Genomic DNA, 18,799 nt, shown 5'->3' with positions numbered 1-18,799 from the left:
GACGCTAAAGGAAAAGGACTGCCGAAGTCTGGAGAACTTGGGCGCACACACAGGGACACAAAGCTTTCAGTGGCTTTGATAATGGCCGCCAGACCTTTCCCAGGAGGCTGGGCACAGAGCTCGTCCCCAAACCCACGCCAGCCCTGGGTTCATTTCCTTAAATCCTCTCAAATTTGTTAAGGGAAAAGTGATATTTCTTGTTTTAGAAGGACATGTATTTGATTCCTAGTGAGGTTAAACATGTTTCCACCGGTTTGTTGGTCTCAGAATGCTTCTTTCTAACGCTCCTGTTTATTTCCTTTGCGTGTGTTAAAAATTGGGCTGTTTGTCTTTTTCTTACTGATTTGTAAGAATGCATCATATATGAAAGATCCTAACCTTTTCTGATACGTATTATCCCGTTTGTCTTTAACTTATTTTTCCCCTTAAGTTTTTATTTTGAGAAAGTTTCAAACTCACAGAGAAGTGGACTGGTTCATACCCTACATGTACACCCTTCATCTAGGCCCACACTGGGTTTTCGAGATGGAACCCGCAGATGTCCAGGGGAGCAGGGCTGGACACAGGGGGCTGAGTGCCAAGGTCAGAGCAGAGGCCCAACCCGGGGCAGGGCCTCCTGAATTGAGAGGAGGAGGCAGGACTTGATACCCTCACATTCACCAGGCCAGCTGTTGGTTGTGGGCCACCCCTGGAGGGGTCTGACCTTGGTGAGGCAGCTCACTCTCTTCAGTCCCAAGTCCCAGGGAGGACTGAGCAGAGACTCAATCCTCCCAGCAGCAGCGAGGGGGTAAGTCCTTCAGCCCCGGAAAGGGAGAGGGGTGTGGGGCTGCCCTAGCAGAGGAACTGCACAGTGGTTAACGCTGCCATTTGCCTTCTCCTTTCTCTCTCTGCGTTCTTCCTGAAACACTGAAGCGTTCCTCGCAGAGGCCATGACACTTCACTCTAAATACCTGAACGTGCGCTTTCTTAGAAGCACAGCGCGGAGCCTTGTCCTGCCTAACCAAAATGCAGTGGTCCTACTCGGGCAATGTGACACGGACGCATTACTCTTACCTAACATACGATCATATTCCAGTGTGCCCACTTGTCCCAATAATGGCTTTTCTTCACAACTGCTCCCCTGTCCTCCTCTTCAAGCAAGAATCGAATTAAGGGTCATGCCCTGTATTTAACTGTCGTGTGCATTTAGTCTCCTTCATTCTACGGTGCCCGGGCTCGTCCGTCTTCCCTGACGCTGACATCTGTGGGGCGTCCACACCAGTTGTGCAGGCTGCTCCTTGGCTGGTATTTGTCTAGTGATTTCTCAGGGTTCCATGCGGGTGGTCAGTCGGGGCACGGGATGCCAGCGTCTCTCATGATTGGTGATGTCAAGTTGGATAATTTTCCTAAGGTCAATTCTGTTTTTTGCATTTTTCACATGCAGGTTTTAAGATTTTTATGTAGTTCCCACCCTGGACACTCCTCTTGGTGGTTTTTACAATGAAATGATACTTAGAGAAGTATTCCTTACCCCAGACTATATAAATAGTCACAAATTTTCTCCAGATATATTTTCCACAACCAATTCTTTGAGTCACTGGGAATTCATTTTGGTTTATGTCATGAGATAAGGGTCATTTCCCCCCCCAAATACTTAGTTAAGTATCCAGTACCATTCATTGGTAAGTTTTTTTGAACGATTTGTCCTTTCTTCCACTAGAATTGTCACTATGTTGTATTCTAAATACTCACAAACGCTATTATTTGCAAACATTGTGATCTGGACTCCCTATTCTGTTGCCTTGATCTGTCAGTTCAGCTTAGCAATCTGTGCTACAAGGGAATTCCTTTATACTGATATCTAATAATGAAGCTCTCCGAGGCAGATTTATTGTTTTATGATGTAAACAATGTGCATCTGTTTTTAGATGGAGGAGAAAGAAGTAAGAGAGATCCCTGAGGAGAGAAGAGGGCTGGGGTACAGAGCTTGAGTGGGACGGTGACTGACAGGTGGACAGACACACATCCATCAATGCAGCCTGAACCTTTTGTGTGGATGGAGGCTCCTTCCTCTTCCTCTACTCTCGCCACCTAGCATTTCAGTATCATATATTGCAGGCATCTTTCCGTGCCACATGCCGAAATCTAACTCAGTCTTATAACAGGGGAAGAGCAATCCATGTGAGGGTGTATCATAATTTATTTTATTATGACCCTATTAAAAGCCATTTTGGTAATTTCCAGTTTTCACGATTTCCTCAATATTAAAAATGCTTGTATATTTATCTTTACTTGTGTAAGTATACCCATAACAACTTAAATTCCTATGAAAGTGCTGAGTCAAAGCATTTCCTTCTTTCAAATGTCGATGCTGTCACATTGCTCTTGGAAGATCTATGAACTTACGTTCCTGCCAAGGATCTACAGAATGCCCGCTTGTCCACTGCTCACCAGTAACGGGTTTTATCTTCTGTGGTTTTACTAACCTGAGAAGTAAAGAAAAAATGGCGTCTCACTGTTCTTTTAATTTGCCATGATTTTGCTGGTGGCTTTTGGGATTTTGATTCTGTCACCCAATGTTTTCCGAAGTCTCTCAGATTTGTGTCCCCAGCGATCAGGATAAGCATTTTAATTAGAGTCTTCCAACTCTTTGTCCAACCCAGGAAGGAAGTCTGGGAGGACAGAACCCAGCTGGGGTGTTGCCCTAAATTTAGGTATTACTTAGAGGTGGATCAGCTACCTAGGTAAGCAGGGAGCACGTGGGGGTGGCCATGGCCTAGGGCCAAGTTCCCAGTTTTGTAACCAGTTTCTTCCTCTTCAGGGCAGCCTCAGAGAGTGTCTCTTGCAGACGGATCTCACAGATGCCTTTGCCTCGTGGGGCCAGAAGACCCGAGGGAGGCCATCCAACCTGATGACACTGGGTCCCCAGGTCAGCCCCAGGATGCTCCCACTGGACACTCTGCTGTGGGAACCATGACACTTTTTGGTCCCAGTGTCCTCATCCTTGGAGGCCTCACATCCCAGACTGGGGGACACATCTGGCTCCTCGAATCTGCTCCTCACCCATGCCAGCCCCCGTCTTCCCAGACGAAGACAGTGTGGTCCCCTATTCATTGTGTGTCTACAACAGAAATCCTGGGCTCCTATTTGACCAAGGCTAAAGGACCAGGCAGTCCAAATCGTTGGATATTCTAAGAGTACCTGTTTTTTATTCCAAAAGGAGTTTTGGGGTTTTTTTAACCTTATGTGTCTACAAAGGTCTCCAAGAAAATCTCCAGAACATTCAGACTACTGATATTCAAAGATAACAAGCTGACAGAAGGGAAACATCTCAAAGACAGTGGCCAGACAGGATGCTGGACATACAGGTTAAATTAACCAGCCTTCCAACTGGTTAAACTGAGACTGGCCCAGAAAACAATAAAAGCCACCATTTATTGAGCCAGGCACTGTGGTAAGGACTTTACCTACTTTATGCCCTTTACACCTTGGCACACCCTGACAGGTAGGAATCCCTATCTCCGTTTAAAGATGAGGAGATGGAAGACTGCAGGTTCATTAACTTAACCAAGGTCACAAAGCTAGTGCACTGCAAAGGTGGTTTGGAAGCCAGCTCTTTATCATGACCCCATACTGTAGTTTCTTTCCTGACCTCAGTGGAGGCCTGTGGTCCCGGGGCAGGGGCTCCAGAGTCTTCCCCCAGACTGGCAGGGCGGTCCTGGTCTTTGTAAATCTGAGGGGAGGGGGGAGTTTGGTCACAGTGTGATGCTGTTATAATGAGTGACCAGCAGATGGCAGTGTCCACCAGCCCTTCACCCCTTGTCCCAAGGGGAAGGAAGGGCTCTGAGAGATCCCCTGTGGAACTTCCAGGAAAGAAGCCACCCACTCCTTTCTTCTCTGTCCCCTCCCCTCCCCCACTCAGCAGACCAGGCCCCAGGGGACAGGTTGAGCAGGTGGTCCCAAGGCCAGGCTGCCATCGACCCGGTGTGGATGCCAGAGCCGTTGCCCGGGAACCTGGGGAGAGGCAGCCCTGGGTTGAGCATGGAAAATTCCTGGGAGCCTGACGCCGCCAGAAGCCGGGGACATCAGACATGGGGCTGAGCCAGAGCCCTGCCGCAATCTTCCCACACCCAAGCAGCCTCCGCCCAGGTCTTTCCGGGGGAGAGGACTGCTGCAGAGACCAGAAGCCCCGGATGCAATGGTAACTGGCTCCCTCTGTGGGCCTTGGTCACCATCTTCCCTTCACACCCTCCCAGGGAGACTGTCTTCAGGGGCAGAACCCCAGGCTCACCCTGGGCCCTGCCTCCTCACCACTAACCCTCTCTCCAGCTTTGAGTTGCAAAGGCCAGGGGCCATGGTGGGTCCAGACTGAGGAAGGCTCTTGGCTGGGTCCCCGGCAGTGGGCCCCACCCTCACAGGCTCTCCACCTCTCACAGCTGGACCCATGGTGGCCATTTGATTGTCAACCTCACTGTGCATTTGCCAGGAAGGGCTGAGGGACTTGCAGCCCCAGGTTAGGGGCTGGATTTGGATTCTGGTCTCTAGACTCTCAGGAGCATCGACCAGTCATAGTCAGGGGGCATCTATTTTACCTTCCAAAATACTGCTTGGCTGCAGGGACCCAGAACCCTTCCAGAATAATGCCTGGCTTGCCTGGTGGACAGGGCAGAGGCTGAGCCCTCATCTGCCTCATCTACAGGGTGCCTGAGGCGCAGGTGGGATGAGACCAGCTGAGCTGCATGGATAGCAAAGGCACAGGATCACAGAAGGGACCCGCCATCCCAGATGGTTCAAGGCCAAAGAACAGAGCACTGATCGCTTCCGTTCCCAGAGACTTGGCTTCTTTGTGGACAGCAGAAGCCGTGGAGCAGGCCATCTTCGAGGGACCTCCGTGCTCCTATGCAACTGGGGCTGGTGCAGTTCCTGGTGCTCGAAGGTCACTACGAGGTGGCTCTAGCTGGCGGAATCCAGGACAGCTGCTGACCCTTGAGCCACAAGGGTTTGAACTGCATGGGTCCACCTATATCTGGATTTATTTCAATAAACACAGGACAGTACTGTAAATGTGTTTTCTCTTCCTTACGATTTTCGCAATGACATTTGCTTTTTTCTAGTTTATTGTTAGAACACAGTACATAATACATGTAATATACAAAACGTGTGTGATAACCAAAATTGATGGTTTATGTTATCAGCAAGGCTCCTGGTCCATGGTATGCTATTCGTAGTTAAGTTGTGAGGGAGTGAGAAGCCAAATTCAGATTTTTGACTGCGCAGGGGTAGGGGGATGACACCTAACCCCTGCCTTGTTCAAGGGTCAAATGTAACTTCCTAAAGGGCATCGACCCAGCGTGCCAGGCTGGTGCTCCCGATGACATGTGACCTCCCTTTGAGAGCTGTTGTGGCCATCCCAGGTGCAGTGTGGAGAACTTGCTCAGGCTCAGAACTCCCAGAAGGGTGCGTGGGATAGGGGGCTTCTCATCTCTACAGGTACACAATTTGTCATCACTCAGGTATGGTGCGGAACATTGGCCCATATAACTCAAAATGTTCCTTTGGGTTCTGGGATTCTGTGACCTGAACCAGAGTCCTGGTGCTCTGAGAAAGCACACAGCTTCTGCAAGGAACAGAGGACCAGCAAAGTGCTCTCCACGGGCAGGGTCCGTAGGTGAGAATGTGGGGATCCTTCCTGCCCACCCCAGTCAGTGAACACCCACCCCAACCACCAGGCTGCTTTTACCCCTCTTCCCCCCTTGCAGCCAGTCTCACCTCCTCTCTCTGAGGGGGAGACAGCTGGAGTCTGGATTTCGGGGGGTCGGGGAGCGGTCACCAGACTGATGAGCGGAAGTGAGAAGTTTTCTGCAGCCCTCTTGTAACTTCCTGCACCGGCCTCAGGGCCTCATTCACAGCTTCCCAGTGACTTCTGGGGCAACACAGAGGACAGAGGAAACCCCCTTCGAAAGCATCATGAAGAACATGACTTCTGGGTCTTCAGGCCGGGAGTGCAAGCTCCCTCCTGCCCGGCCCACCCCCCCAAAGGCTCCCCCATCCCCCAAGAGGAGGCCCAAGCATGCCTGGTCCAGCCTGGCATTGTGCGCCCACCGAGGGCCACCTGCTCAGCTTCACAGGGATGGAGAGTCAGGGATGGAGGACTAGAAACTGCTGGTCTCACATTTCTCTCTCCTGTGGGAGGGCACCGTCTTCACTGCAGACAGATACTTAGTCCTGACCCCAAGACATCCAGAGACAGGGATCAGGTCAGGCCCCGTGTGTGGGCCTGACCCGCTAGGCTATCAGGTCACATCATGGAAACTTAGCAGTTGGAGCACACGCTCCTGCGAGCCCGCCCTGCTCTGAGCTCTGTGGCCCAGAAGCCGGGAGGACAGGATGTGTTCCAAGGCAGATGTTGTGAGCTCCTAGCCGGCAGCAGCGGCAGGAAGGAGTCCCCAGGGTGACACTGTCATGGTCTTCACCTGCACCGGAACAGAGAGTTTATTCTCTGCCAAGAATTTTCCAGAGAGCTAGAGAGGAAAGGCAGGGCCCTCTGCCTGTTCACCGGGGTTGGGGAGGATATTCCAGACCAAGCCTTTCCCATGCCTGCCTCCCCCGTGGGCAGCCAAGGGTTGGGCAAAAACAGCTGGCGAATCCAGGCTCTGCCACTTAGCAGGTGACCCTGCGCAAGGTGCTGAATTTCTCTGTAGCTCTACCGTCTTTGTCTACGAAATGGGAATAACCATCCCTACCCCACGGGACACAGCAGCGGTGGCAATGAAGTGACATGAGGCAGGCTGAGCAGATGGCATGGAGCCCAGCATTCAGAGAACAAAGGGTTACTGTCACGATTTCAGGGGAAGGACAGGGAGCCAGACGGGGCCCAGGTGGCCCTGTGCCCCCCTCTTCTCTGGGCTCAGCTCTAGGGTGTCCTCTGCTGCTGATCGGAAAGCCCCCCAGCCCTGGTTTCCCATGCATCTGACCTGTGCATCGCTGGACCAGCAACACAGAGAAGGCTACTGGCAGTGAGTATTTACTAGAAAGAAAGAATGAATTGGGGGATGGATAAATGACGACGGAATGAATGATGACCTCACTTTACAGACAAGAAACACAGGTGAGAGTGGTTAAGTCCTGGCTCAAGCACAGACAGCAGGCAGGCAGTCTTTTCCAGAGCCTTTCCGGTGCCTACGAGCTGTTCCTCTCTGGGGCCATCATCACCCTTGGGCCCCAGAACAGACCGGGTGCAGGGCGGGTCGGGGGCAAGGCTACTGAGCCTCCTCCGTGCCAGCCTGTTAGCCTGGCCACACACCAACTCCCCGAGGTGAGAATCCTCCCATTGCACAGATGAGGGAATTTGGTCTCAAAGAAGCTAAGTGGCCCTGCTCCCACTGGGGCAGCAGCAGCGCAGGGTTCCAAGCCAGTACTAATTCCTAAGCCCACGGACTGCCGCAGGGCAGGGGAATCACACATAATCCACACACGTTTATTTGGCACACACTATGCCACGTCTGTGCCACACCTTTCTGTTCTCTCCTTGCTATTACGAGGTCAAAGCCAGGACTAGAACTTGCACTACTGACCTCAGCCCAGGGTTCCAGGGTGTTTGTGCAAATCATAATCAGTTGAGACTGTTCCCCTGTGGCTGTAGGGGGAAGGAGCTGAGAAAGACAGCAGGGCCCCAGCACTGGCAATGGCGGAGACCCCTGGGGGGGGGGGGTCTCTAGGGGCACGCTCTGGAGGTTTCTGCAGGGCCCTTTGTAGCAGCACTACCCAGAGAGGGAGACCTGGGGCCAAAGCCTTGTCCCTGGCACTCCACCCTCAGTCCCCAAAGCAGGCTGGGTTAATGCAGTTCTTGTCGTGGCAGCCCCCCACTGCCCTTCCCAACCACACCTTCCCACACTAATCTCAGCTCTTTCTCCTCTGCCCACCGGATGGGCCTGGGGTGCGGGAGGAGTGGCCCCTGGCCAGATCTCTCCTGCCCCCACACGTCCCCCGTGGTGATGGGTGGACCAAAGTGCCCAGAAGAGGGCCATGGCGTCTCTGAGGTGGCCCGCATGGCGATGACTGAGGAGTTCGCTCCGGACCAAGCATCTGGTGCAGGGGAACACCGAGCCTGGGCTGGAATCCACCCGGGAGCTCCCTGGGCCGAGCCTCTTCTGAGGGCCAGTGTGGCACAACCGGGAGAGACTCGGGACTCCCTCAGCTTTGGGTCCTATGGTATCGTGTGGACGCTGGTCACCCACTCAAAGTGACCGTCTAGATTTCAAGTTCAGTAGTAAATGAAATTTTAAAGGATAAAGAACGCATCTGCGCTGCTTCGAGGGTCTGTCCGGCTCAGGCCCTCTGTCTGCCTACCAGGACCTCGTCCATCCGCTGGATGTTCCCGCACTGGGGTATGTCGGGCTGCCGTGGAGCTGAACAGATCAATACCGGTCAACCACCTCCCTACCCTAACCCAGTGCGCTCCGGGGTGCCGCCGCCGTGGCCGCTGGGCGTCCCCTCCACCCATCACCCATCACCGCGGCCAGAGAGGTACGGAGGCACCACCCTGGGGCTCTCGGCCGCCCGCCCTCCCGGCTTCTGGCCGCGCCCCAACATACCAGGTAGCCCGCTTCCGTTGACCGGCCCCCCTAGAAGGAGGGCGGAAGGTTATCACTTTCGACGCACAAATGAACTCGGGGCGCCGCTCCCGCGCAGGAGTCTCCCCATCACCCCGGGGCTGCCTCCGTGATTCCCGCGCTCCTTTGAGATGTTGGCTCCAGCTTAAGCGCACGTTCTCCGCCCAAACCTTTGCTTTCCGACTGTCGATCCACGTCCATCTGTCTTTCCGGCCTGCCCTTCCAGCCGCTAGCCCTCTCTTCCCTCCGGGTCCCCACCCCCGCTCCGGTCTTTGGAGGCTGTGGCAGGCTGGGCAGCCTTCGAACCGCTGATGAAAAACGCGCCTTTGTGGCAACCCTGCGCGCCCCTGTGGCCTCCGGACGCCCTGGTGGCCTCTCGGTGCGTCCCGGCCCCGAGGTCCCGGCAGTGACCGGCGGCGCCGAGCCCTTCCGCGGCCCCACCTCTGGCGTGTCGGGCACTCGCAGAACTGGAGCGGGCAGGGGCGGGTGCTGCTCCTCCGCAGGGCAGTGGGGACGAAGCTGGGCTGGTGCGCGCGATGCCTCGGAGCCTCGAACTCCGGCGGGCGCGTTTGGCCGGCGCGCGGCGTGGGCGGCGGGGGATCGCACCGCCGTGGGGAAGGGAGGCGGGGCTCCGGTTTGTGGCGGGAGCCTCCGGCGGGTTAACACTCGCTAGGCGAGAGTGGGGGCGAAGCGCTGCGGCGCCGGGAGGAGGCTCCTGTCCCGGACTCGGCGTTAGGCCGGAGTGGGGGGCGCGGTGCTGCCACTCCAGTGTTCAGCAGGGGGCGCTGCTCCGGGCGTTGGGCGGGGGTGGGGTGGGAGAGGAGGGGGGGCCGCGACTTGCTGCGCACACTTCCCCCATTATTAAACACTATGTTCAAAAGGCGCCGGGGGACTTCCCGGAGCCACGGAGCCCGCGCCGCCCGCCCGCCTGGCCCACGGAGCCCATGGACCTGAGCGCGGCCGCCGCGCTGTGCCTCTGGCTGCTGAGCGCCTGCCGGCCCCGCGACGGGCTCGAAGCGGCCGCCGTGCTGCGAGCGGCGGGGGCAGGGCCGGTCGGGAGTCCGGGGGGCGGCGGCGGCGGCGGCGGCGGCGGGCGGACCCTCGCCCCGGCTGCGGGCGTCTCCGCTGCCCCGGCCGCCGCGGCTCCCGGAGCCCGCGCCGCGCGCCGGGCCGCCGGCTCCGGCTTCAGGAACGGCTCGGTGGTGCCGCACCAGTTCATGATGTCGCTTTACCGGAACCTGGCCGGGAGGGCTCCCGCCGGGGCAGCCGCCGCCTCCACCTCGGGCTCTGGCCGCCACGGCCGCGCGGACACAATCACCGGCTTCGCAGACCAGGCGAACCAAGGTACTCACGCCTCTTCTGCGCCCGTCCGTCCTGTCCGCTCCTAGGCTGAGGCCACCGCCAGAGCCCGAGCCCCAGCTCCAGACCCTTCGGGGCGCGGCCCCCCCCCACGCCCCAGCCTCAGTGGTGGAAACTCCGCCGAGGCCCACGCACCCGAACCCTCTGGACTGTGGCGAGAGACGCGGCAGCTCTCGGGGCTGAGCCCGTCCCTCCGCCGGATTGCCCTGGCCCTGCCGGCCGGCGGGTCCCCTCGAGGAGAGGCAGGATCGGAAGCAAGAAGGGGCCCGGGCCGAGAGGGACGGCGCAGTGATGGTGGTGGTGGCCGCGGCTGTTGCATTGCAGCAAACTCTGCAGCTTCTAGTCTCCTGGGGGCCGCATAAATTGGGGGGAACTCAGGGGAATGAGGGAAAGAGGCAGGCTGAAGTAAATGGCCCCAGGAGAGGCTGGTGGCATCACCAGGTACACGGAGGTCCCCTCTGGGCAGGCTGTGTCAGGGTGGAGCCGTGGGGCTATGGGTGCCTGGGCCCCCCCAGGACAGCCAGAGGTGGAGGACTCCAGGCTCCGGAGGAGGAGAGGATGGGCAGTGAGCCCCTGCCCGAATGCAGGCCTGGCTGGGAGCAGGCACCCACCTTACTCTGCCCTGGGTCCTTCAAAGGTAGGACGTGGGTATGACTGTGGTGGTTGCTGTGTGTCATCTGGATTTTATTAATCTCTATTGAAGTCATTAAAGCAGACAGATAGGGAAAATTTAACTAATTTCAGGCAGAAATGCAAGTAATGTTGGCCTTAATTCTATCCAGCCAGAGACCCAGCATGGAAGGCAGGAGGGAAAGAAAGGGGAGTAGGGCTGGAAGGGAAGCAGCAGACGCCGGGGAGGAGGGAGGATCTCCTGGCCGCACACCCCACACCCTAGCCTGGGAGAGCAGGTAGAGGTGGAGCAGTAACCAAATCACCCACCTCCTCCGACACACACGATGCCTACACACAGACTGCTTTGTTTCGGGTGCTGGGACAGCCTGGGCCCAGATGGTCCTACGGTGCAGTGGGAAGTCCCAAGCACTCTCTGAAGGCCCCCGGGACTGGATGCTGGGGTACTCCTACCAAGCCTGAGTCCTGGTGTACAGGGCCAGGGAAGGCCCCAGCCCTGAGGCTGCTGTGTGGGCCCACGGGCTAGAGGACAGATGGGTGTGCCGGGCTCTGAGCTGCACAGGCACCAGCTGCTCTTTCTTAGGTAGAGTTAGGCCTACTGTTAGCTTCAGCCTGAGCTAAACCTTTCCTGTGGAGCTCTGCTTGGCTGGCAAGGCTCTGAGGGCACCTTTCCTTCCTCCTTCTGGAAGGAGGGCCTGCGGTGGCTGCACCCTGCAGCGGAGAGATGCTGCAGGGGAAGCTCAGGAAAAGTGCTCCAGGGAGCCCTGGGGGAAAGCAGTGGCAGGGAGGAGGCCGCACTTGCGGAGTACTTTGGGCCTCGCTCTCTCTCCACTCTGTGGTTCAACTTGGAGCAGGGCTACCTGAGGCCCCCAGAAGCCACCGGCAGAGCCCAGACTTGGGACCTCAGGAGGTGAGGGCCGGCGGCGGCAGTGGTGGGTGAGCAAATCTCCGGTGGTGGGGCAGTCTGCACAGTCTCTCCGAGTTTGGGGCAAAACGAAACCATATGACCCTCTTCAAAGGGAGCTCCTTATCTGCTGCTCGGTGGAATTTCAACTTTTTTTTGCCTGAGCCCCAGAAGAAAAAAAGTGCCCACGACCAGAAATAAAACCCCCAAACTCTTAGAGAGCAGGCATAACGGAGGGAAAGAATATGCCAAAGGATCGGTGGGTCCCGGAGGCGAGACCTCCTTGAGCCGCTGCCCTCAGTGCGGCAAGGCAGGCAGTCCGGGGCTGCCCCCAACCCTTCAGAGAAGCTTCTTTGCTCTCCTCTGCCGCCTTCCCTCCTCCAGCGCAGGTCGCGGAAAGCAGGGAGAGGCTAAACCAGGAGTTTCCCATCGCCACCAGCAGCGCTCACCGCTAGGAGACCTTGGGCCGAGCCGCCCCCCCCCCCCCATCTGGGCCTTAGTTCCCGTTCAGCATAGCGGGGAGGCTGGATGCGCCGGAGGGTCTGCGGCCCCGCTGACGCGGTCCCCTCTGGACGACTCGCACGCAAGGCCCAGACTGCACGGGAGACGGTGGCCAGCAGGAATGTCCAGGCTGAGCTGGGGAAGAGCGGTAGCGCAAGGAGCAAAGTTTTCAGGGGACACGAATTTTCCGTTTTCGCACAGCCGGGACTTCGTGGCCTCAGCAGGGCAATAACGGGCAGTCCCGGCCCAGCGCGGGACCTCGGCCTGGCCTCCGGCCCCTGGAAGAGGCTCAGGACTTCTGAGGCGCCCACCCGGCCTTCGCCCCGCCACCCGCCCGAAAGTCTGCCTTCCGATCTAGGCCCCGCAAACCCGTGGCTCCGGGTCAGGCAGCGGAACTGTAGTGGCATCGGGTGTAGGGGTGTGGTCCTGGCCCCGGGGCTCGGCGATAAGTGAATGCCCGTGGGCCGTCGCGGTGGCAGAACTTTGGCTCGATGAACCGAAGCCCCGGTCCCGATAATCACTAGTCAGGGCGAAGGCTCCCTTTACTCTGGGCCAGGCTGGCAGCTTTCTGGCTGGGCCGGGAGCCGCGGGCTCGCTCCCGCATCCCGGGCAGTGGGGCTCTTTGCAGTGTGGAGGCCCCGCGGCCGGGAGGGAGTGCGGGCTCCGCTCTCCGCTCTCACCGCGCTCTTTCTCTGTCTCTGCCCGACTCCTGCAGACGAATCGCCCGCCGAGACCGGCCAAAGCTTCCTGTTCGACGTGTCCAGCCTTCCCGACACCGACGAGGTGGTGGGAGCCGAGCTGCGCGTGCTGCGCCACGAGTCCCCGGAGCTGGGCCCTGGCGGCGCGACTGCCCCGCCGCTGCTCCTGCTGTCTACGTGCCCCGGCGCCGCCCGAGCGCCCCGCTTGCTGCACTCGCGGGCCGCGCAGCCCCTGGCCGGAGCGCGCTGGGAGGTGTTCGACGTGGCAGACGCCGTGCGGCGCCACCGCCAGGAGCCGCGCGCCACCCGTGCGTTCTGCCTCTTGCTGCGCTCAGTGGCCGGTCCCTCGCGGGGCCCGCTGGCACTGCGGCTGCTGGGCTTCGGCTCACCGGGCAGGGGCCGCGCGGCGGCGGAAGAGCGCGCTCTGCTCGTCGTCTCCTCCCGCACGCAGAGGAAGGGGAGCCTATTCCGGGAGATCCGCGCCCAGGCCCGCGCGCTCGGGGCCGCGCTGGCGGCGGAGCCGCCGCCCGACCCGGGACCCGGCACGGGGTCGCCGACGGCGGTCATCGGCGGTCGCAGGCGGCGGCGGACGGCGCTGGCCGGGGCGCGAGCGGCGCAGGGCAGCGGCGGGGGCGCGGGCCGGGGCCACGGGCGAAGGGGCCGGAGCCGCTGTAGCCGCAGGCCGCTGCACGTGGACTTCAAGGAGCTGGGCTGGGACGACTGGATCATCGCGCCGCTGGACTACGAGGCGTACCACTGCGAGGGCGTTTGCGACTTCCCGCTGCGCTCGCACCTTGAGCCCACCAACCACGCCATCATTCAGACGCTGCTCAACTCCATGGCGCCCGACGCGGCGCCGGCCTCCTGCTGCGTGCCGGCGCGCCTCAGCCCCATCAGCATCCTCTACATCGACGCGGCCAACAACGTGGTCTACAAGCAGTACGAGGACATGGTGGTGGAGGCGTGCGGCTGCAGGTAGCCTGCGGGCCCGGGGAGGGGGCGGCCGCGCCACCCAGGACCCCCTGCTGAAGAGCAGCTGCGGCCCGGGTCTGCCGCCAAGCGTGGGTGCGCATCGGACACCGGCCCCGGGCCCGCACGGTGGAGGGCGAGCGCACGTTCACACTCACACCAGCACTCACACCCACACACTCGTTCACTCATGCACACATTTACCTTGGGCAGCACCCAAAGCCCTGGCAAGAGACGACCTGACGCTACCGAACTCACTCTGCAAACGCACCATCGCACCCACCGCCCCCTTTTGGAGAGAGGATGCTGTTTGTGTTAATGTTACAATAACAGGCACTAAATGGGGTAGAAATGGGTTAGGGAATTGGGGGTTCCAGAATGGATGAATTAATGGGGGTACTGGAGTTTTATCTCACCCGTTTTTGTTTGTGGCTGCGTGTGGGGGAACGCCGGGCTGGGTGGCTGAGTGCCTGGTGTTGCACCTGGAATGGACAGAACGGCTGTCATGCCCTTTCCCAAGGTTTGTGTTGCATTTACTCTGGGAAGGAACCGCTGCAAAAAGGCATGTTTATTCTTTAATTTAAAAAAATCTAACGTGCCCCTTCAATTTTGAAAGGGAACATTTGTCCTAAAGAATTCATGGTGGAGCTACCCAGATCTTTGCAAAGGTCAGCACTACCCTTTTAAAAAAGTCAGTTCCAATTGGGGATGATCTAGAATGTGGAAAAAAGTGTTTTTCTTTTGGGGGGGAAGTGAAATGGAGGAGAGGTTATAAACTGCCAGTCTGAACTGATATGAACTTGAGGGGGGATGGCACGCGTCAGGTTCTGAAGCTCCTAGGCTGGGCAGTTCAACGTGGTGGCGGTGCCTTGGGGGGTGCTGAGGAGGAGGCTTAGTGCAGTGGCTGGGAATGGGGGAAGGCGGGCAGCTATGCCTTTTCCTAGAGACCTGCCAGGAGGTTTTGCTAAGGAGCTGGGAAAGAGGCTCTTAGGGCTTTGAAAGAGGCGGGGAGGCGTCTCGGGGCGGGCGGGCTTCTGCAGAAGACTCAGGCTTGTCTGCCAGGTAGGCGCAACCCTCTCCAAATGGTGTGCTCAGAATGGGCCAACATGTGCTTGCGCTTAGCTATCAAGTCTGTGTTGGCTTTTACACGCTTTCACTGTGTTGTTGCTGTAGGTTTTGGCAGTGTGATAGTAACGGGAAGTGAAGCTACACAAAAGTGCTTTTGTGAGATTTCAGCTCCCCACAACCCAGTGGTTCAGAGCAGGAGGAAGCCGCCCCCCCCTCCCCAATGTAGAGGGGCATTTGCAGCTTGGCTGTTGTGGCCCCTTCAGAAGGGCGGGGCCTTGGTGCAGGGGGGAGGGCAGAGGTGGAAGCCTCCTCCCCCAGTCCTGTTTTTGTCTTGTTGATGGTAGGACTGCCGGTCCTTGTCTAGGGAAGCTAGAACATGCCAGCCTACATTGTTTTATTTAGTTCATTTCTGCCCCGGAGTCCTTTGTGGCCTTGTGTAAGTGGCTGAGAGAGGGATGAGAAACAATTTGGATTCCACCTGTCTGGGGCTCCGAGGGCTTCTTTGAAAACCCCTGCAGCCCTCCTGAGTACTCCTCTTTAAGGCTGTGTTGGGCTTTCACCTTTGGGGTCCCTGAGAAAGGCATCCATTCCATCTTTCTTGTCTTGGATGCTAAGGTCCAGATGAGTTATACAAATTTTAATTCTCAGTGATTAAACATTCAAGAGGGAGGAATACTAAGAATTTAGATACAGCTACTTTACTTAAAGGGCCCCACCTGAGTCCGTTCTATCCCGTAAAATTCCCCCAAAGGAAAAGAAAATACATTTACAATGTGAATTTATATGCTGTGGCTATCTGAGTAGCTATGAATAATGAGAAAATGCAAGTCTTTTTAGGTTAAAACACACAAACAAAATTCCCGAGGTGGCAGCTACGGTACACCTCCTCCCAATTTCAGTGACCTGTGATCCCCTTACATTTATGGATTTTGCCAGAGAACCTTCGCTTTTCTAAACTGTTTTTAATAATTGCATGGTGATTGCTCTGTCATAGCGAAGAATAAAAAAATGACACTAAAATATTAAAGATTGTAGTATTTGAAGTTTTAGAAAGGGAGTTAATGAAAAAACTAGCTATACTTTGAAGAAATTCTAGGTTATTTAATATCTTGGACAAAAGGAGACATTTTGGTTCTTTTTTAGTGACTAGGAAAAACAAAGTTTTGAGAAGACCTGTTTTGATTTAGCCTGAGCTTTTTGTGGCAGGAAAAAAAATGTCCATTTTCTCTGTGGTTTTTTTTTTTTTTTCCTGATGACCTCCTTCTACCAAGTTGTGTTGTAAGTGGTGTAGGAAGTAGGCATCTTCCTGCATCTGGAGGTCCCGGCTGCATCCAGGGTGGGGGTTGTCCATGGGCAGTGACAGTTCCTCGGATCGTCTCAGATGTCCTCAGTGTGTCCTTGTTTACTGACTAGAAGCAATGCCTCCGGGAATTGCTCTGGAGCTGCCTGTCGCCCCCAGGGATGACCTGTGCCTGCCACAACTCTGCTTGGGCCTCTGGCATCTCAGAGTTAAAAGTAGGTGAACGGAGAAGATGTGTCACACTTTGTAAAAGTGACAGCAGAAGGGCCACTGCGTGTAGAGACAGACGTGTTTTTGCTGCTGTGATGTGGCTCGAGCCGCTTTGCCAGGATTTGGAGAAGGATCCTGCCGCCGCAGCTGGGAGTGCCCTGTACTGGCTGTCTTCTAGGCAGGGGGGGTGCGGGGCCAAGTCACTCAGCTGGAAGCCCCAGTCCCCACCCTCGGGAGAGCGGGCTGCTGGCAAGCAGGGTTAAAGCGTGTCAGCACTGTGAGCGAAGGCAGCGTCCCTTTCCCAACTCAGGCCCCCCTGGGTCTGGGGCCACCACAATAGTCTTCCTCAAGTCCAGCGAATTTTCCATTTTGTTGGGGGAGACTTGTGCACTTCCAGTTGAGACCATGTGAACCACTCCTTCCTGCTAGAGAATAGGGTGGGCATCCCTGCTTGGAGAGCACAGGGCGGGCCAGCTGAGGCCCAAGGGGGTTGGTGCTGGGTTTGCTAAACACGAAGACAGGCTGGTCAGTGCTGCTGGAAGCCAGGCTTCTGTATTAAGGGAGACATGATGCCCAAACGCTTGCCTGGTTGAATTCTGGCTTTCCAAGCAGCAGGGTCGTGTCCTCCCGAGAGGGTGTCAGGCTCTGTTGTCTCAGCTTGAGCTCTGTCCATTCCTTACGCACGGACTCCCCTTCATCCTAGTGTGCCACCATCTTACTACCGCAGTGGCATGGGGAAAAGAAGAGCGTGGATTGTGTGATGTCGAGTCAAATCTGGCAAACCCGGTGCGGTGACTGCTCCCAGGACAGTGTCCCGGAAGTGTCAGCAGGAGCGGGGACCTTGCTGTCAGTGCTGAAGGGAGTACAGACCACCCTGTGGATGTAATCAGAGTGTAACCCAAATTCCACAAGTCATTTACCCTGTTTGTAATTTTATTGAAACTCATAGCAGAAAATAACCCAGGACTGTAGACTGATTTTCTTCTTAAAGAAGGGAAAAAATTGAATTCTTTCCAAGAGGAGCTTGTGCACAGAAAAAGGCAGACTCTTGCCTTGCTTGAATCTGGTCTCCAGAAAACGGGGTGAGAAGAAGAGCCAGCACTACAGCTGTTTCTGGGACACAAACATCACGGGGCCTCGCCGATCTCCTGAGAGCGCGTCGGTGGGGATGCAGAAGCCTCCCCGGGCTCAGAAAGCAGGGCCCTCTCAGCGGGCCTGGGCCAGGAGGCTTCAAGCAGGTGCCCAGTGGGCTGGGAGGATTGAGGGTCTGGAAGGCAGCCATCTGTCATTGGCAGGGAAGGACCTGCATTGTCCCCTCAGGGGTCTGGATTGGGAAGGGAAGAGAGGCAGCTGACAAGTGAACCCAGCAGTTGGAAGATGTTGGGAGTGAGATGGGAGAGAACTGGGTCCCTCTGAGGTGTGTCTGAGCCGCACTGGTGTGTCTGGGGCCTTCTATGTACCCAGGAGGGAACCACCCCATGCTGTCGCCTGCTGTCTGCCTGATGCGCAGTCACTTGAGTCACTTGAGTGCTAGAGCTCCCCCACGGTGCCTCCTGAGAGGTCTGGGACAACCGTGGCCAGCCACCTCCCTACCTGGAGCTTCCATTCAGTCCCTGTAAAAGGAGAAGCTCTCCAGTCCCATGGTTCTAGGATTCTAGTTGGCCCAAAAGCCCACTAACATAGTTTAAAGGCAGAGCAGATGTGACTGTTCCTGGAAAGGGTCCCCTCCCCATCCCAGAGCCACTTCTCACAAGTATCACAGCTCCTGCCTGTGTGTGTGTGTGTGTGTGTGTGTGTGTGTTACATCCCTGGCCTCTGTTGGTGCCTCATGTATGTGGCTTTGATTTCCACCTGGGTCATGGCAGGTGCAGGGGAGGCCAGGATCTCATGGGCAGGGCTCAGTTCACCAAAGCCACGACCTTTCCTGTGTTCCAGGTGAGGGGCCCTACCAACCCAGCTGGAGCTCCCCTGTGCTCACACAGTGGGCGGTAGAGCCAGGCCTGCTGAGATTGTTCTGTGACCCAATCCTGGGAAGGTTGCTGCCTCCTGCTGGTGCTTCTGTGGGAGCAGTGGAAGCAAGCAAGCCCAGGCCCTGTCGGCAGCCTGGCGGGGACCGGGGGCTGTCCCAGAGTCCCCGGACCAGGAAAGCAGGCCTGTGTAAGGGTGGCATGCCCCAGCAGGTCCCCACGGGCCCCCACCCCCTCCTCACTGCCATGCCCATGTCTGGTCCAGCTTGCTGGAGGAGTGACTCAGGACTGGGCACCTTGAGAGCTGCTTCTTCTCACCATTTTGTGAAAAATGGTGGCGGAGTTTAACATTAAGAAACAGGGAGGAGTCAAAAGAAGTTATTTATAATTTTTTCAGACAACTCTGCCTTTTGTCCCTAGAGCCTTCTGGCCATTTAGGCTGGAGCAAGCTTCTTCCTCCTTTTGTGCCATTTCTGGACTTTAATCTGTTAAATTAGTTAAATCCCAACGGGGCTCAAGGTGAGAGAAGCCCATTCTTGTCAGGAAGGCCACACGTCCCTTATGTGGAGTCACCTACCCAGATGTAGCTGTAGGAAGAGGGT

At 56.9% G+C, this 18,799-nt stretch overlaps 1 protein-coding gene across 1 annotated transcript; it reads left to right on the top strand.

Moving 5' to 3' along the window:
• The first annotated feature begins 9,535 nt into the window (after positions 1 to 9,535).
• On the top strand, positions 9,536 to 13,662 carry LOC116628960 (growth/differentiation factor 7). The gene is made up of 2 exons (XM_032399271.1): positions 9,536 to 9,935; positions 12,701 to 13,662. Exons 1-2 carry the CDS (start codon positions 9,536 to 9,538, stop codon positions 13,660 to 13,662), a joined length of 1,362 nt encoding a protein of 453 aa, XP_032255162.1.
• Positions 13,663 to 18,799: the final 5,137 nt, after the last annotated feature.

Source organism: Phoca vitulina, unplaced genomic scaffold (genome assembly GCF_004348235.1).
Source record: "Phoca vitulina isolate PV1807 unplaced genomic scaffold, GSC_HSeal_1.0 scaffold153, whole genome shotgun sequence".
NCBI lineage: Eukaryota > Metazoa > Chordata > Mammalia > Carnivora > Phocidae > Phoca > Phoca vitulina.
The sequence above is the reverse complement of the archived record's forward strand: the minus strand, read 5'-3'. Positions and strand labels throughout refer to the sequence as shown.